Source organism: Coffea arabica, chromosome 2c (genome assembly GCF_036785885.1).
Source record: "Coffea arabica cultivar ET-39 chromosome 2c, Coffea Arabica ET-39 HiFi, whole genome shotgun sequence".
NCBI classification, from domain to species: Eukaryota; Viridiplantae; Streptophyta; class Magnoliopsida; order Gentianales; family Rubiaceae; genus Coffea; species Coffea arabica.
The window spans coordinates 76300095-76316870 of record NC_092312.1 but is presented as its reverse complement, the minus strand read 5'-3'; the positions used below and the strand labels follow the sequence as shown (position 1 = coordinate 76316870).

At 37.8% G+C, this 16776-nt stretch overlaps 3 protein-coding genes across 4 annotated transcripts; 2 read left to right on the top strand and 1 right to left on the bottom strand.

Moving 5' to 3' along the window:
* The first annotated feature begins 3033 nt into the window (after nucleotides 1-3033).
* LOC113733306 (probable F-box protein At3g61730) lies at nucleotides 3034-7296 on the top strand. The gene is made up of 8 exons (XM_027259622.2): nucleotides 3034-3155; nucleotides 4456-4655; nucleotides 4764-4808; nucleotides 5522-5686; nucleotides 5792-5839; nucleotides 6221-6391; nucleotides 6692-6799; nucleotides 6941-7296. The coding sequence occupies exons 1-8, from the start codon at nucleotides 3067-3069 to the stop codon at nucleotides 7021-7023; spliced, it is 909 nt and encodes a 302-aa protein (XP_027115423.2). The 5' UTR covers nucleotides 3034-3066; the 3' UTR covers nucleotides 7024-7296.
* A 1375-nt stretch (nucleotides 7297-8671) lies between these two features.
* Nucleotides 8672-12409, top strand: LOC113733304 (putative RING-H2 finger protein ATL21A). The gene is made up of 2 exons (XM_027259618.2): nucleotides 8672-11080; nucleotides 11716-12409. Exons 1-2 carry the CDS (start codon nucleotides 10417-10419, stop codon nucleotides 12141-12143), a joined length of 1092 nt encoding a protein of 363 aa, XP_027115419.2. The 5' UTR covers nucleotides 8672-10416; the 3' UTR covers nucleotides 12144-12409.
* Nucleotides 12410-13036: 627 nt separating this feature from the next.
* On the bottom strand, nucleotides 13037-16776 carry LOC113733303 (uncharacterized). 2 transcript variants are annotated; one of them, XM_027259615.2, is made up of 3 exons: nucleotides 15924-16776; nucleotides 14479-15091; nucleotides 13037-13511 (listed from the first exon to the last, which is right to left on the bottom strand). In XM_027259615.2, exons 1-3 carry the CDS (start codon nucleotides 16652-16654, stop codon nucleotides 13365-13367), a joined length of 1491 nt encoding a protein of 496 aa, XP_027115416.2. In that variant the 5' UTR covers nucleotides 16655-16776; the 3' UTR covers nucleotides 13037-13364. The 2 variants fall into 2 exon arrangements, with proteins under 2 accessions (XP_027115416.2, XP_027115418.2); XM_027259617.2 differs by having other exon boundaries at nucleotides 14479-15088; nucleotides 15924-16775.

Genomic DNA, 16776 nt, shown 5'->3' with positions numbered 1-16776 from the left:
CTAAACAAAAATCAGGAGTAATCTAAAGAATTGTGGCAAACTCGCCAAGATATTACGATAAATCAGTGCTCGCAGATATCCATAGCAAAACGCAAACGAGAGTCATGTCTGTAGCACCAGAATTCTACCACGTCACCTTTCTTGAGCTGATTGGCTCTAACAAGATTCATCCACCCATTGTTCAGAACCAGCTTTCTCAAGCTTCGCCATTCCTTAAAATTCATGAGGAAACACCGTTGTCCGCTATCCACCACCGTGACTTTAAGACTCCCATGCATTATTATCCAGCACCAGGAGCCTCTCTGGTTCAGTCAACACTTGCGTGATTTCCCGGCAAATCGGAATCAGAAATCTGCTTTGAACTGGATTAACGTCCGACTCTTCCAACCTTTTCTTGATTATAAAACATGCTCCCGGGGGAAGCTCTAGTTCACGTTGACGAGGTATTATTACTGCTCGGCTGCTGCTGGAAGAAGTAGTTTCTGTTTCTTGCCGTCCTTGATTCACAAGACCGGCGGGGGCATCTTCGACCATATCATCATCATCATCCACGTCGTACTCTATCATCGCTCCAAATAGCTTAAACGTCTTTCTCATCTTTTTCTCCGCCTCCATTCTCACTTGATGGTGTCACGGATCAAGACTCAGTAATAATACGAACTGGAAAATAAAAAGGAATGCTAATGGTGGTGAGAACTAAAGAAGACGAAGGAAATAAGTATTATGGGCTCTTTATATAGATATCATATTGAAGACCTCATGCAAGAGCTTCTCCGAATCCTATATCCTATATGAATTCAACTTTCCAGAAGCATAAGCTTCTCAAAAAGCGTTTTTCTTGCGGCATTAGGAAACGGTTCAAGAGCGCGCTTAATCGTTAGGAAACTTCCAATTGTGTACCACCGTATCGTGGAGTCAGTTTCTTCACGGATTTAGAAAGTATAGAGTTGGCAACTACTAGTGGGTTTAGGGTTTTATTTAAAGGACTAGTTTTCTCGTTAACAATACACAAATATATGATCAACTTCTTTCAGAATTCATTGGTACTAGGGATGGCAACGGGGCGGGGTTGGGGCGGGGGACGGTAACTTCTTTCAGAATTCATTGGTACTAGGGATGGCAACGGGGCGGGGGACCCGTCCCCCGCCCCGTTGCCTATTAGTTCCCCCCGTCCCCCGCCTCCCGCTCCCCCCGCCCCGCCCCGCCCCGCCCCGCCCCGCCCCGCCTTGCCCCGCTTCCCCCGCGGGGGCACCCGCGGGGGTTAATAAAATTTTATTATAAAATTTTATTATAATTAAATTTTAATAAATAATCAAGTACTAAAATATCAACACATCACCAAATTATTATTCATTGTAATTTTACAATTGAAACTCATAAAAACAATCAAACAGAAGTTATTTGAATACAATCCAATATGATAAATAAATATAACTAAAATAGTCAAATTTTCACTTTTAGTACAAATGCAATCACTAATTCATCATTGTGTTTGTGCTTTTTTTTGAGAAAAAAGTGTTATTCTATTAAGTGTAATTAGAAATTTAGTATAAATGTATTAGTAAATTTAGTATAACTAATTAATAAATTCTATTAGTAGACATGTATAATTATTCATATAATTGATAATATCAATTATATTACATAAACTAATATACATTATATAATACATCTAACTAATAATATCATTATCATAAGTTTATAACTAATTAACTTACATATAATATATAGTCATTTATATATATATATATATATATTTTTTTGCGGGTGGCGGGGCGGGGGATGGGGCGGGGGAGTATACCCCCGCCCCCCGCCCCGTTTCTAAGCGGGGGGAAAAAATTCCCCCCCGCCCCCGCCCCACCCCCCGCCCCGTGAGCCCCCCGCGGGGCGGGCACCCGCGGGCACCCGCCCCCATTGCCATCCCTAATTGGTACCATTGACCTTACATATTACAAAGTTTTCTTTTTAATTTTGCAGAGAAAAAAGTCCTCCCCTCTTCACTAGAAAGCCAAAATTAATAATAATAATTATCATTATAATTATTATTACCCTCCTTTGAATTTATAAACTTTTCTTGATTAATGGCCATTTGGATTAGCAGTTTTTGGAGGCGTTTTTGAAAAATTTTACTGTAACAGAGTTTTTATAGTATATTTTAGAAAATATTTTGAGATATTTAAGAGTAGAAGAGTTTTTAGAATATATTTTGGGATATTTTTTAAACATTAAAAAAAAAATTTAGATTACTTTTTAGAGTATTTTTTGGAGTACTTTTTAAAAATAGTATTTGAAAAACTAGTTTTTGAAAAGCTCTTGAATCCAAACAGAGCCAATTTACTAAAAATCTAACACCTGAAGTATAACTTAATGAGTGCGTAATGAGCACCCATTAGACATAATAATAATAATAAAGGCAAAATTATAAATGGCAATTTGAGATTCAATGTTTTATAATATATCATGGTATTTTGGGTACATGCAATTTTCACTTGAACAATATAATGGTAGTTGTGTACAAGTTCCACTTTTTTGAAATATAGAATAAATTAAGGTTATCTTGGTCCAACAATGCTTAGCAAAAGATGAGACTCTTCGTTTGTAGGTTCTGATCCTTTCTCTTTTATTGCTAATCCCTATAAAGCCAGATTAATAACAAGAGAACACCAAAATCACACAAACAGTATAATACGAAATTCAATTTAATATTAAAAAAAAAAAAGAAAAACGAATTATACCTCAGAGCAAAGTAGGAACATTAGTCACATTCGAGCATAAATTGTATTTAACTTCAATTGAAATTAAATTAGTATTACCATAAAAATCATCTACTGAAAATGAAGGGAAAAAATTTTAATTTTGTTATCCATTTACCACATGGAGCAACAAATTGCAATTTTGCAAGTCCACTGAAGTTTCCGATGCACCAACAATCATATAATCGTAGCCAACAGCTCAGCCATTTGAATCCTAACGTTCGCGCGCCTATAAATACCTCCGATCCATTCATTCACCTCATTTCCTCCACTGCTCAAATTCACGCGGCTTTCATCGCGGACAGAGAAGAAAATGGGGAAGCGAATTCGAAGGACAAAATCCATCAGCTGCTGCGTATCTCCTCGATCGTCTTATCTCAATCCTCACTCAAGCTTCTCCTGGTTCTTCTTTCTCTCTCTATCTCTCTTTCTCAGTCTAGTTTTAGCTTGCGAGCAAGCTAAAACTAGACTTATTTATTTTCGCAAACTGCGCAAGCCTATATTTAATTCGGTTCGGTAATGATTTTACTTAACCTTCCGGTTGAATTATCATTTTCGGATCGGAGATCAAAAGCACGTAAACTCAGTTAATTCTCTATCGGTTCTCTGTAATTCAAAATAATTGTGCTAGCAATATCTTTTCAGTACTTCTGGGTTTCATGCCGCCGTTTTTTCTGCTCTCTCTCTCTCTCTCTCTGACTCAATTTAGCTGGTGGTTAATTACTTTTTCCACCAATATTTAGATTTATATGAGGCGTATTGACTGTTGAAGTATTTAATTAGCTTTTAGTAACTCGATTTGATTTTAGCTAAATAAAGTTTTTCTTTAAAAAAAGCATTACGTGATCGGTTTTTGATCTGATGCCGTAATGACCAGAAATTAGTCTATTCTGTTTCTGTTGCTACGTAGTTTGAAATTTGTATGTGCTTGTGATGCATAAAAAATGTCCACATTTGAATTTTAGCGCTTCTCTGTTATGCGCAATGCAATTTAGGCCCAGCGATGTGAATTTGTGTTACCTAAATTTAGATTTGCGTCAGTTTCTAATTCGCTTTATTATACTTGGAGATGATGAGAGATTTTGAATGATTAAAGCAACATAAATTTGATAATTGAATTGGAATCCATACTGTTTTGAAATTTTGATAATTGAATTGGAATCCATACTATTTTGAAAATTTGAATTTGGAGTGCTAAATCAGGCAGACATTTGGAAATTTGAGTACGATAGTGTGCAGTTTGAAATGCATCAGCGTCTTTAATTTCTCTTCTTCAGATTCCTTTGTGTGCAACTAATAGATCGAGAAGTTTCGCTCTATAATCCTGAACACGAAGTCTGATGTAATAATATATCTGATTCTGGCATTGACTTTGGTAATTCTCTAGATCATGGATGACTTCTCATGATTATTCAACTTAACTTATTATTAGTAGCATAAAAAGTTAACTGTACCTTGCTTTTGGTAACTTGTTTATTAAGCTGTGGAAGCAGTCATGAATTATCTGTGCATGTGGTTCTGTAACTAAATAGCATCATGATATTGGAGGATTAAAGTTTGTAGAAATTTAGGAAGCTGAAACAGTCGTAATGACAATTTTAAGAACAAGTAGGTATCTTACTACTGTGGTTGGCTTGGTCTGGTGGTTAATTTTGGAAATAGTATATGAGATTGCTAATACATTCTTTGTCTGATCTAAAAGGTATGAAGAGGATGCTTGGACAGAAATTGCCAAATTCTTAGATGGAAAATCTCTGTTGATGCTTGCATTGACTTGCCGGTGGTTCTATCGCATCCTGATGCATGAGAGCATATGGAAGTATGCTTGCTTGCGTGATCTCCAGGTTCCCGATCCTCGACAAGTGGGATTCAAATGGACAAAACTCTATGCCACGGCTTTTGGTAATATTGCTCCTTTGATTCCTAAAATTGTGTTCCAAATAGATATGGGTCAAAAAAATATTCTCGGAATATTGTTATTTGATCAAATTAATGGGTTATACTTTGCAGATGGAAGTCATTCTTATACGTTCCGCCAGCAGGAGAAGCATATAGGTAACCATCGTTTCTTGTTATAGCTCTGACAGTAACTAAACTCTCACTCTAATGACTAGGTGATTGCAGTAGCGCATCAAGTTCTTTAAGATTACATTAGCTGCTAGTTAATGCAAATTTTGGGGAATAATACACGCACTTCTGAATTTTATAATCATTCCAAGGGCATTCTCAGTATAGCGACAAATGCTATCAAGACTCAATTTGATATCCCAAACCATCCACTCGAAAGTCCTAATGTTTGTCTCCTTTTGTTGCTTTTGTGGGTGTGTCATAAATGAAATCCAGCACATGCACTTAAGTCATTAAACGATGACTGCTGATGGATGAAGTATAGAGCATGTCAAGACCTGTTCTCCTTATTTTTTGTTCATTCAACCACATTCTGCTGTTTGATTCCATCATAGAGTCTCACTTCTGTCTGATAGAATTAACCACACTTAACAGGGAGCTAATGATATTTGCTTGTAAGGTCAGATTACATCTTTTGAAGAACCATATACTCTGTGCTGTAAAAATATTATCTCACAACATAAATTTGAAGAACAGCTAAATTTGGATAGGAGTTTATTTCGATGATTTATTTGAGATAATTACTGTAGCACTTTTTATGATGTGAGATAAAAAGGTGATTAGAATTTGTGAAGTAAATTATTTTATTGCAAAACATTTCAATCTAAACACATTGATTTACTTGGTTATTGAATAATCAGATTGGATGCGTGTTGGATCATTTCTTTTTGACTCACCCACTGCACTCCTGACGGAGAATATAAGTGCTCTGCCTAAAAGTACAAAAGGAGAGACATTAGAGAAAATGTTGCAGCTGAATGGCTGTGTTGTATTGAATGATATCAAAACTGGGATCTGGTTGGCCGGTAATTTCAAAATGTCTTAGTGTTGCAAATAGCAGCATTTGTCATTAGTAGGTAAACTGGATTCAGAATTAAGTTTCTAATTGTTCTATCTTGTCAATGTAACAGATTTACAGCTTGTTCGGTGTCCTGTATGCGATCTGAATACTTGTGATGGTAAGCCAAATAGATGCATATTATATGTAAGTTTATAGCAGCAGGACTTCATCGTTTGGATCTTCCAGTGCAGTTAACTTTAGACACCATGTGCTTTTATTGTGTAAGCAATTCAATCAACCATTGACGGAAAGTAGGCATAAAGCAAAGGAGATAGGTGCTATTTTGTTGGAACCTAAGGAACAATATTTAATAAGACGAAATGATAACCCTTGGACAGCAAAGTATGATTCGCTTTCCCTTCACTGATCAAATTATTTGTTACAACATGCATTACTGAGCTCTTAAGTTGTGTCTGCCTGTGAACTGGTTCAACCTATGGAGGTTGAGATTATATATACTGTAAAAGATTGCACTAAATGATATTGCCTTGTCGTACAGGAACGATGCAGATATTGGATGCCAGGCATATTGAGCTGTTCCTCTGCGACGGATACCTGGAGGGGAATTGGGATTATGAGTTACTGGGATCTCATGAGAACAAGAAGCATGCTGCTGCAGCCACTGGTGGCATTTTTGACGTCAAGCACCTGAATGATCAGTCTACTGCAGGTAACCGTGACTTGTTTTTATCCGTTACGTACCAAAGCTGTGTATTTATTAGTATCAAATTTTTTTACATGCTAATACTCGAGTGAGGCCATATTTGTTTCTAAAAGACGCTAGTATTTTCTAGATATTGTGAAGAAGATTATTGTCAGGGATGGGGACTAGCAACTACACATTTGACTCTCTGCAGAAATGTTGGAATTATAAATAATCCATTTTTTCCCCTTTCGTTTATTACTTATGCTAAGTTACTGCCCCACACTAAAAACGTGTGTCTCTGCTCTGATACGTATGAAATCTCAGAAGTCTTTAATCTCAAGTCTTGGGTGGCAAAAGCAAATGACTGGCAACCAAAAGCCATTATAACTTATCATGCAGTAGCTGTGAACACCAATCTACAAACGAATGAAGGTAAAACTGTGGGGTATATTGATAATTTCCGCCCAGATTAGTTTTGATCAGTTCCTTTTACCAATTAACGTTTGAATCCCCAATCTTACAGTCAAGAGAAGCTAATGCTGCTTTTCTTTTCCTATTTGTTCGCTGTTGCAGGTCTACATGTCAAATATCATGCAATGAGAGCTGGAAAAGGTGGTAAAGTCATCGCGATCAGAATATCAAAGCAGCTTCTGTGATCTTTTCCAGATACGACAAGCTTAGCTAATCCGACGGCCTCTCTTCGGCCCAATGAAGCTTCAGATATTTCTTCCTCCCTGATTTTTGTTCTAGTGCTAGGAATATCTAACCAAAAGATGCAGTCAGGTTCACTTCACAGAGTCCATAGTTTCATGTGCATACTCCCTTACAAAAACAAGTTGTACAAAGATGTTCTGTCCAGTAATTCATGTATGCTTTGGTAACAATTGATTGACAATATTCTTTGCACGAAATGATATTGGACTTCGTCAGGTAAACATCGTCAAGTATTGAATATATTCAATCTGAGCAGCAGCAATATCCATTATTCATGAACATTTTAAAGAATTTTCCCTATTTGTAATGTGAAAATGTTTGGTCTTCAATCGCAAGGGATCTTCAATTGAAGCTTCATAATTTACACTGTAGAAGCATTTCCTTGCTCTTATATGCCGTTGCACGTTGAGCGTCCAAACTCCAAACAGATATTTTATTCCTTGGTAAAGTACATGGCTATCTTCTGCCTTGGTATATTCCAATTTGTCACCCACAGCATCTTACCATAAAGTATTGACTTCGAAGAGTATATGATTGATGTAATCCTCGTATAAGTGCTCGTATGTTTAAAGTCCCTTCCCCTGATAAAATCTTCAAGCATATGGACATTTCCTAGAGTCCTCTTGATCCTTGTCCCCCTCTCTCCTGTCATTTGTTGCAGAAAATGATTGCCTCCACGCCTGCCGTAGGGGCTTTTCAACTAAAATGCCCAGTTTGTTTTCATAATTAGACCTCAGCCTGTTTCAGAAATATTGCTGCTGTTTTTTTTTTTTTTTTTGGTGACTTTTGTTGTTGCAAGAACTGATAAACGTTATTGCACTAAATCGACGTTTAAGAAACACGTAAAATGACATATGAAAGTAAAATAGAAATATTCAAATTTAAACGCGGATAATCTTTTTGATTTCAACTTAAATCATAACGTTTTATAAACACAAAATTCACCAAAACAAGGAGAAAAGAGAGAATCACAATTTTCCCTTTAAAATGATAAACAAATTAACAAATAAAGAGTTGCATGTCTGCAATCCCATCCCACTGTAGGGAGGGTTGGACTAGGTGTAGTGCTACTATCGAATTGAGTCGAGCTCGAATGTTGAGTAAAAATGCTTGAACATGAATTTGAACTCGAGCTCATCGAGTTATACAAAGTTGAGTTTAAATTTGAGACTGAGCTTATTTTACCTTACTCGAGCTGAAGTTGGAGGTCCACCAAATTGAGCTCAATCGAGTTCTAAAGCTCAATATTTTTAGAAAAACTTATAATTTTACAATAAATAGGTAAAAATTAGATAATAAATATACTACTCAATAAGATTCGATGAATACTCGAGATTTGATTTTTTTTTACTTGAGTTTGACTCGATTATCTTATTAAGTAACTCAAATTTCATACTGATTTCAAGTCAAACCTTTAATCAAGCTACTCGTGAATCTAAATTGAGTAACTAAATTAATTTATATCTCTAGTTGGATGGTAAAGTGAGAGTAATTTGATCGAATCATCCATGAGTTCGAATTGAGTAACTTTATTAATTTACACCTCGAGTTGGATGGTTAAGTCTCTAGAGGCGTTACGAGTAGGAAATTCTGCATTTAAAATCTTCAAAAAATGCTCCCATGTCCGAGCCCTTCAATTCAGCCTAGCAATCCGAACTTCGTATCCAAAGTTCAAACGTTCCCGCGCCCATGAATAGCTATAATTCGTTTGCTCCATTACCACAACTTCACGCTTTTAACTTTTGAACTCTCTCTCTCTCTCTCTGTGATCGCCAGAGAGAACCGGGCAATTTGCAAGTTCGAAGGATTAAACCAATCAGCTCCAGCTGCGCCATCGATCCTCTTTGAAAAATCCTCCTCTCATCTCGTCACTTCTGACTCCATCTTCGCCCTCTGGTTCTAAAGCCTTCTCTCTGGAAATTTGTTTGGCTCTCTCTCTCTCTCTCTCTTAATTTCGGATTTTGTTTACACGGTGCATAAATTTCTGAAGGCTGATAAAACTTGGAGTTCAATGCTTTCCTGACCCGCGCAAATGAACTTCATGTAGTGCGGAATATATTTGTACTATTAACTTTAGGCTGTTCTGATTAATTCTGGTTAATTTTAGTTTATTTTTTGAAAATTTGAGTTTGGTATTTTAGAATAGTGAATTTGAGTTGAACTTGAAGAAGGATAAGCATTTATTGATGTATTTATAGGTTTTGCCTTCTAGGTTATCTTTGGAAATTTGAGTGAACTAGTCCAATCCATTTAACAGTTTTTTTTTCCTAAAAATACTTATAGTTCAGCTGTTGCTACTACTTAACAGGTTTCAATATTTGATGAAACCTCCATTCTGTTGTAATTGGTTTTCACTACTACAGTACGACAAGTTTTCCAGGTTTTTGCTTGCCTCTCATTTGACTTTTAGATCCATAAGTTGATATCAAATACTTATGGGGTATCATAAGAGCTAACAATTTCATATTTTTAATATCGGGCAGTAACTTAATATATTTCTCAGAGGGAATGGATCAATAGAAAGGACCGTATATCATATTAAAACTGTAGCAGATAGAAAGATTTAAGAACAATTGTGGTCTCAATGCATGCGAAACACTTAGATTTGTGCATTTTATTTGGATGTTTACAGCGATAGATTTTGGGTCACTTGGTTCTTTTCGTGAAGTCTATTTCTGCATTTATTACCTCAACAGATGGTGCAGTTAGGTCTATTTTCTGCCATACGAAAAAAGAAACAGTTCTAAAGTGTCCAGTTTTTCATGTACATAGACCCTTTAAAAAAGAAACAGTGCAAGGATGCAGATACCAACTATTCAGTCAGTGTCTGCTCGGTAATAATTATTAGAACTCTTCTTTTGTAAGATAACGGACTTTAGTCTTGTAAACAATAATGTCATGTCAATGATTCTGCCAGCATGCATTGAAGCTGAGCAGGAGCAATGCAACAATAATATGCATGAATATTGTAAGCAAGTTTCCTTATAGAAATGTGAAATTGTTAGGTTTAATTTACAATGCATCTTCCACTTAAACTTCTTTTCATGACATTAGGGCTGCATTGTCTCAAAAATAGCACTGAATGCTTCTCCATTCTGTTGCTTGTCCAAACACCCAAAGAGATTCTATTGCTATTTGCTCTTATCCGCGGTTAAATTATGTGGCTTTCTTCTGACTTTTATTCCCGAGTGTCATTGGAATGGCCCACAGCATCTCAACTCACCACAATGTATTGACTTTGGAAAGTAATATTTTAGTGATATAATCCTCAGCATAAACAGTGCTTATAATTCTAAAGGATCTAAAATCCTGCTCGTGGTGAAATCTTTAAGCATATGGGCATTCTGATAGTCACCTGGGTTCTTTTCCTCCTCTTTTTGGTCATCTATGCAAGAAATGATTGCCCAGCTTCTGACTGTGGCTACAACAGCTTCAGCATAAGGTTTCCTTTCAACGTAGGACAACAACCTCAAAACTGTGGCTATCCAGGTTTTGATCTGAGTTGCACTTGGCAAGGTATTCCAATCCTTAGTCTTCCATACTCTGGAGATTTTTATGTGCGCGATATCAATTATCTCACACAGGAAATACAGCTCTATGATCCAAATGGTTGCCTACCAAGACGTCTTTTCAACCTAAACCTGTCGTCCTCTCCTTTCATGGCTGCTTATTCTCGAAATTACACCTTCCTTAGTTGTTCTTCAGACCTCGTCACGTCTAACCTCACCGCTATTGATTGCCTTAGCAACTCCACAACGTCCATAGTAGCTATTTCCCCGACTCTTGCCAGAGCAATGAACATGTGTGCTGTACTTGTTACTTTGCCAATTCCAATTTCTTGGCCGAATGAAAATGAGGTTGGTTTCCAATCTAGACTTGATGGTGATCTTCTATTGTCTTGGGATCTTCCAAGTTGTTCAGGTTGTGAAGCAAAAGGCGAATTTTGTGGGTTTGCAAATAGCACAAGCCGAGAGGTCATCTGTTTTGATCCTGTAACAGGTAAAGATACTCATTCTTCAGTTTTTGGGTGTTTTTACCCAATTATGTGCAGCTAATAATAATCTTGAGTGTGTAAACATGCGAAGTTCAAAATTAATGAGTTGCATAAAGCTTGAAGGAAGTTCTGACTTTCTGATTGGGTCAACATATTCTTGGTGAGGGACGGTGGTTATCCACTGTTTAACTCCTGGTATTGGTCAATCTCTCTCCCTCCTCCTTTCTCTTCTCTCTCTCTTTTTTTTAATTATTTGTTTTAGTGGTAATTTAATGCTACTAGGATTTTGTCCACTTTGACTTTACCAAAAACAATATACAGGTTATAAACCATAGGCATTAAAGTGAACGCACTTGAGACATGAAGGGTAAAATTTGTCATCTCGATTACAGCTGAAAGATATCTAAAAGAGGATGATGTATCAGTTCATTAAAAACTCGTATTTGCTACTCTGACGGGTGAAGGAGGTAGGTTGGGATAACCAAGTTTAATGCTAAGCCGAGATTAGGTCTAACCCCGTTGCACGCAGGTAAATATAATATATAGTATGTAGTACCTGTATGAATGATATTACATGGATGAGAAAGAATTCATTACTAGGTTTATTTAACCGCGGCTGAATCGTGAATTTGATATGCAGGTTCAAGAGGTCTAGAAATCTTCAGAATTATTGCGCTGTCTGTTGTTATACCAGCCGTTTCTTGTTCAGTGAGTCTATATTGTTACAAATGCGTGGCGGATATGAGAGCCCGCAGGCTTCAGGGGGAGAATAATACCGCAGCTACGATAGCACCGCAACCCACCACGGCAGTGGCGGTGGCAGGCCTCGATGATTCCACTATTGAAACCTATGAGAAAGTAGTTCTTGGCGAAAGCCGACGCCTTCCAGGGTTTGCTGATGTTACTTGCCCTATATGTCTACAAGATTACCGCCCTAAAGACGCAATCAGGTGCATACCCGATTGCCGCCACTGTTTCCATGCTGATTGCATTGATGAATGGTTGCGATCGAATGGGTCATGTCCAGTTTGCAGAAATTCTCCTAGCCCTGCTACTCTTAACTCGTGAATCTACATGACCTGGTCTGGCCCGTTAAGATGAGTTCTTCTTTTCCTTGTCCTAGCTCTGGGAAATTTTTTTTTTTTTTTTTGAGGTTGCACATGCCTACCTACTAAAGTTCTAAACACAAAGATGGACGTAGCACTAGATTCTTTTCTTGAGGAAGGAAAGAGATTGAATTGATAAAACCTCCGTCACAATGTATAAAAAAGACTTCTTGGCTTGTCTCTATTTCTGAAACAACACAGTTTATAGATGAAATTTTTAGTCTAAAAGTTATTCTCTATAATTTCGAAAGATTTGTCACTTGTCATTTGCTACCTGCTATTTCAGCTCTCAAGAATTTCTTTACTGCAATTTGCTGGCAGTGCCTAAACGTAGTTGCTAACATTTGTAGTAAAAAAATGTTAATTATGTCTGTGCATATTGTTATTTTAGCATTCCATACTAGACGGTACAAGTTCCACTAACAATTGACTATTGTAAGGCAATTGATCCCAAACCAATGGATCAAGAGCCTTTATAATTATTATCACTAGTGACAATTGTACAATATAGTGTTGGTATCTACTTTTGTTGTTCTGATGTTTATATTCCTTAAGCAAGCATTTACGCTACATGGTACAGTTCCCACCGGCAATTGGAGAGAATTATCACCCACAATCGTAGAGAGAGCCTGATCCCCAACAGGAGATGTCAGAAATTAAAACTATCTGTTATACCTCCCGTGCAAAACAAAAAGTGCTCGACGGGTAAATAATTTATGCACATCCGTTCCTACTCCCAACTGGGATATTTTGACCTCAAATTAGACATTCCATTGCTTTTCCACTGACCTAAGCGTTAAATGTCAATTAGCTTCCCGGCTGAAATTGAAAAGATGCCATTGGCTCCAGAAAGGGTAGACAGGAAAATACAGATCACTCGATTATGCAACAAAGTCCGGATGAGAAAATATATACAGACTATCTTATGCATGATGGGCCATACGGCTTAAACCTTACACAGCGTCAACGCTTCTCCAGAACTCGTCAATATTTTTTTCGTTAGGACCTAATACTAAGGCTCACAATTAACTTTTTTTAACACAAATGTAAAACATCCTTTGCATAAGTAAACACGGTACGGGACAATCCAGCAGGACACTAGGTTGCAGTTATGATAATGCAAGCATCTCTCCAGGCTATTCGATTTGGGATCCCTACAAATAAAACAATATTCCAAATAATTTCACTTCTTGGCAAGTAACTTCTTTGGAAGCTTCTCTACAGGGGTAGTTTTGAGCAGAAAAAGCCTTGCTGCACGTTCTTGCAAAGTACCTCCACATTTTAGTCCTCGTGCTTGAAGCTCGGATTTCAACCTTTCCAAACCAAGAACCTAAAACCAGTAATGGTATCACCACAGTTAGCTCAAATTTAATAATGAGAAGAACTCAAACTCCAGTTCTCATCAAGCATACGCAGTCTCTAGTTGTGATGTGAGTAATGTAAAATAACAGATTAGCCATCAAGAATTGCTACTACTGCATTTTTCCTTTAATAAAATCATCACGAAACTACAAGAAGCGCATCACTTGAAATGATCAGATAGCTTTGACTGACACAGCTTCAAGTAAAAAGATTAGCAACCTAGAAGCTTGAGTCAAACTTGTGGTATAAAGATGCCAATAAGATCAAACAATAGTAGCCAATTAGAACTACAAGAATAAAAGCTAAAAAGCATGAAATTTGTCACTACAGTTTGATCGAGGCAAAGCTGAAGACCAAACAAAGACTGCCGCAAAGTGGAAAATATCTCTTTACGGTTGCATTAAGTACCCTTACCTCTTTATGAAAAGAATAGCCATCACTATCATCTCTTCGAAATCTATTTTATTTCTTCAGGACCTCTCACAAGACAATTAGTTCAAGATAACTTTTGTACCATTAAACTTTTTGAATTAAACATGGTAGACATGCTAGTCAAGGGGTAAGAAAACTAGCCCTTAGTGCACTGATACAACGTTGAGGTTCTTCCATTTGGCATGTTTTGCACAAAATGTGCAACAGATATCAACAAGAAGGTTACAGGAGATTTCTGTAATTTTGAAGTGCTGCAATTTAGGGGATGGGTGGTAATTTTACAATTTAAATAATGGGCCCACCTCCTTTTCCTGTGTGCTAATCCTTGAAATGCCTTTATAAAAATATTAAAAACAATTTTAGTAAAACAGATATGTAAGTATGGCAAACATTATTTCTATAGATTAAGTATATATATGAGAAATCAGAATCACAAAAAACTACTTAAATTAGTCAAATAGCAAAGGAAAATAGCCTAAATAGAGTTTATGAAAGCACAATACCTCAAGTTCAGCAGCTGAATTAATTTCTTCAAGATTAATTGGCTTCTCCAAATTCAAGGCCTCTGCATTTATAGTTGTCACCACTTCATCGTGCATAGCCAGATTAGAGATAGAATCATTGCTGGCTACAACAGCCGACGCCTCATCCTCCCCTGAAATAGACTGTGTTGGTGCCTGGCTAACTCTACCACCCGCATCAGATAAACAGGATTTATCAGAAGGTTCCTTTTTGGCATGGATAGTTCCAATTCCCACAACAGATGCCTGCAAGGAAAGTTTGTCTCCATCCTGTAAAGTCTTCTCTTCCAAAGTTCCTAGTTCAAGTTCAATCACAGTTGCGGCTTCCACGAGATCAACCTCACTTTCGCCAGATTCTCGACCCTCTTTAACAGTATTGTCCTTCTCTTCCTCAGAGCTGCTTTCAGAAGGGCCAGTATCGGATGAAATCGCATCACGTCGAGCCTCTGTAACAGAATCAGAACTTCCTTCAGCTTCTTTACTGGAGTCTGATTGATCCCCTTTATCTATAACAACAGATTTGTTGTTCTCATCCTCATCCTCATCACTGTCATCCTCACTATCACTACCAGCTACTTTTCTCTTACCAAACCTGCTAAAAGCAAATTAGACGAGATGGTCAATAACTAGTCAAGTTAAAAAAAAATTTCCTTTTAACTATAACAATATCTATCAGGACAACGTTTTGCATTGCATTTGCAACTCTGACAGACCAAAATGTTCAAGGCAGAAAACAATACCTTTTTTTATTTTTATTTATTCATTTACTTGTTCTTTGATACTTTTATCGTAAAATAAATAAATTCCACAAAAATTTTTGCCAAAAGAGAGTGTATAAAGAGCGAGGTGTTCTAAACTCAGCCCCTGGGAGTCTGGGACTACACGCCTTTCTAATTTTCTAATGCACAACATACTCTTTCCACATTGGCCAGTGAGAGAGCACAAAGGCAAATTCAAAGTTTTACAGTCACCACCTATTCCAGTCAAAATGCTTCCATGAAAAAACCTTGATCACGCATGCATCAATTACCCCACCCACTTCTTGTGATTTGCAGTCAAGAACCCTTCAATTATATTCTTGCTAATTCCATATAATTCCCACGCTAACAACCTTTAATTCACTCACAAACAAAACACGCACCAATGACTTGCTGGACAGCAGACATCTGAAAAGTTGATTCTACCCACAACAATGACTCAAGATAATAACCTCAGTAACGAACACTTGATTACAGAAGAAAAACAAAGGAATGCGAGTCTCTACAAAACTCTCTCTCCTGACAATTATGCTACTATTAACTTGACAGATAATGTCAGGGTCAATCTGTCTATGAGCATACAACTTCAATTTCCAAAAAGCTATACGGTAAAAGCACATGCAACTAAAAGGGAACAAATAAGATATATAATCTAGTAAAATAACTTACCATATCTTGAACCTCTTGGCATCAGACTCATTGCCCTCGGAAGCTCTTTTCTTCTTCTTCGTGGAAGAAGACACGAGGCCTTTGAGCGATTCCCTAACCGACCTCTCAACCTCTTGCATACACTTAGCAGAATCCTCTCTATACTTCAGAACATACTTATCCGTATCCACACCCCCTTTACCCTTCCCGTTCTTAACCATCTCTTTGGCCTTCTTCTTAATAAACTCCTCAGCAATCTTCTCCAGCTTCCTCTCCTCGGCCTCCGCCCTCCACTCCTCCAACTTCTTCTCCGCATTGACATGCCTCAGCCTCCGGCCACTCATATCCCGACACGCGTCAAAATTGTTAGTCTTCTTCTGTCCGGCTTTGGTGGCCGCCCCCCTCAATAACGACCCAAACCCACCTTTCCCACCCCTGAGCCGGAGCAACAGGTGAACCACCAAAGGGAATCGGGAGTTCCCATCTAAATCCTGGGTTTTGCAGTGGGGCCCGGAAGAGGGACTTAGATTGAGGGTTTTGTGATCGTCGGTAAGGAGGGTGGGGGGGCAGTTGGACTGGCCAAGAAGGAGGAGGAGTTGGTGGTGGGAGGGGACGAATGTTAGGGTTTGGATTCGTTGCTTTAGGGAATGGCTGGTGATGATTGGGGTGGTGAAATTGAGGAATCGGTGAGTTCCGTCGAGGAGTTTGAGGAGGATTTGATGGATGCCTGTTGATTCTTGATTCATTTCCATGGTCAGATTGGTTGATGGCCGGAGTCGATTGATTCGCTGCTTGGGGAAATTTTTAGGGCAAAAGTCGGAGCTTCGTGTGGGGAATCTTCAAGGGGAAAGGGGAGCGGAAGTTGGCCAACGAT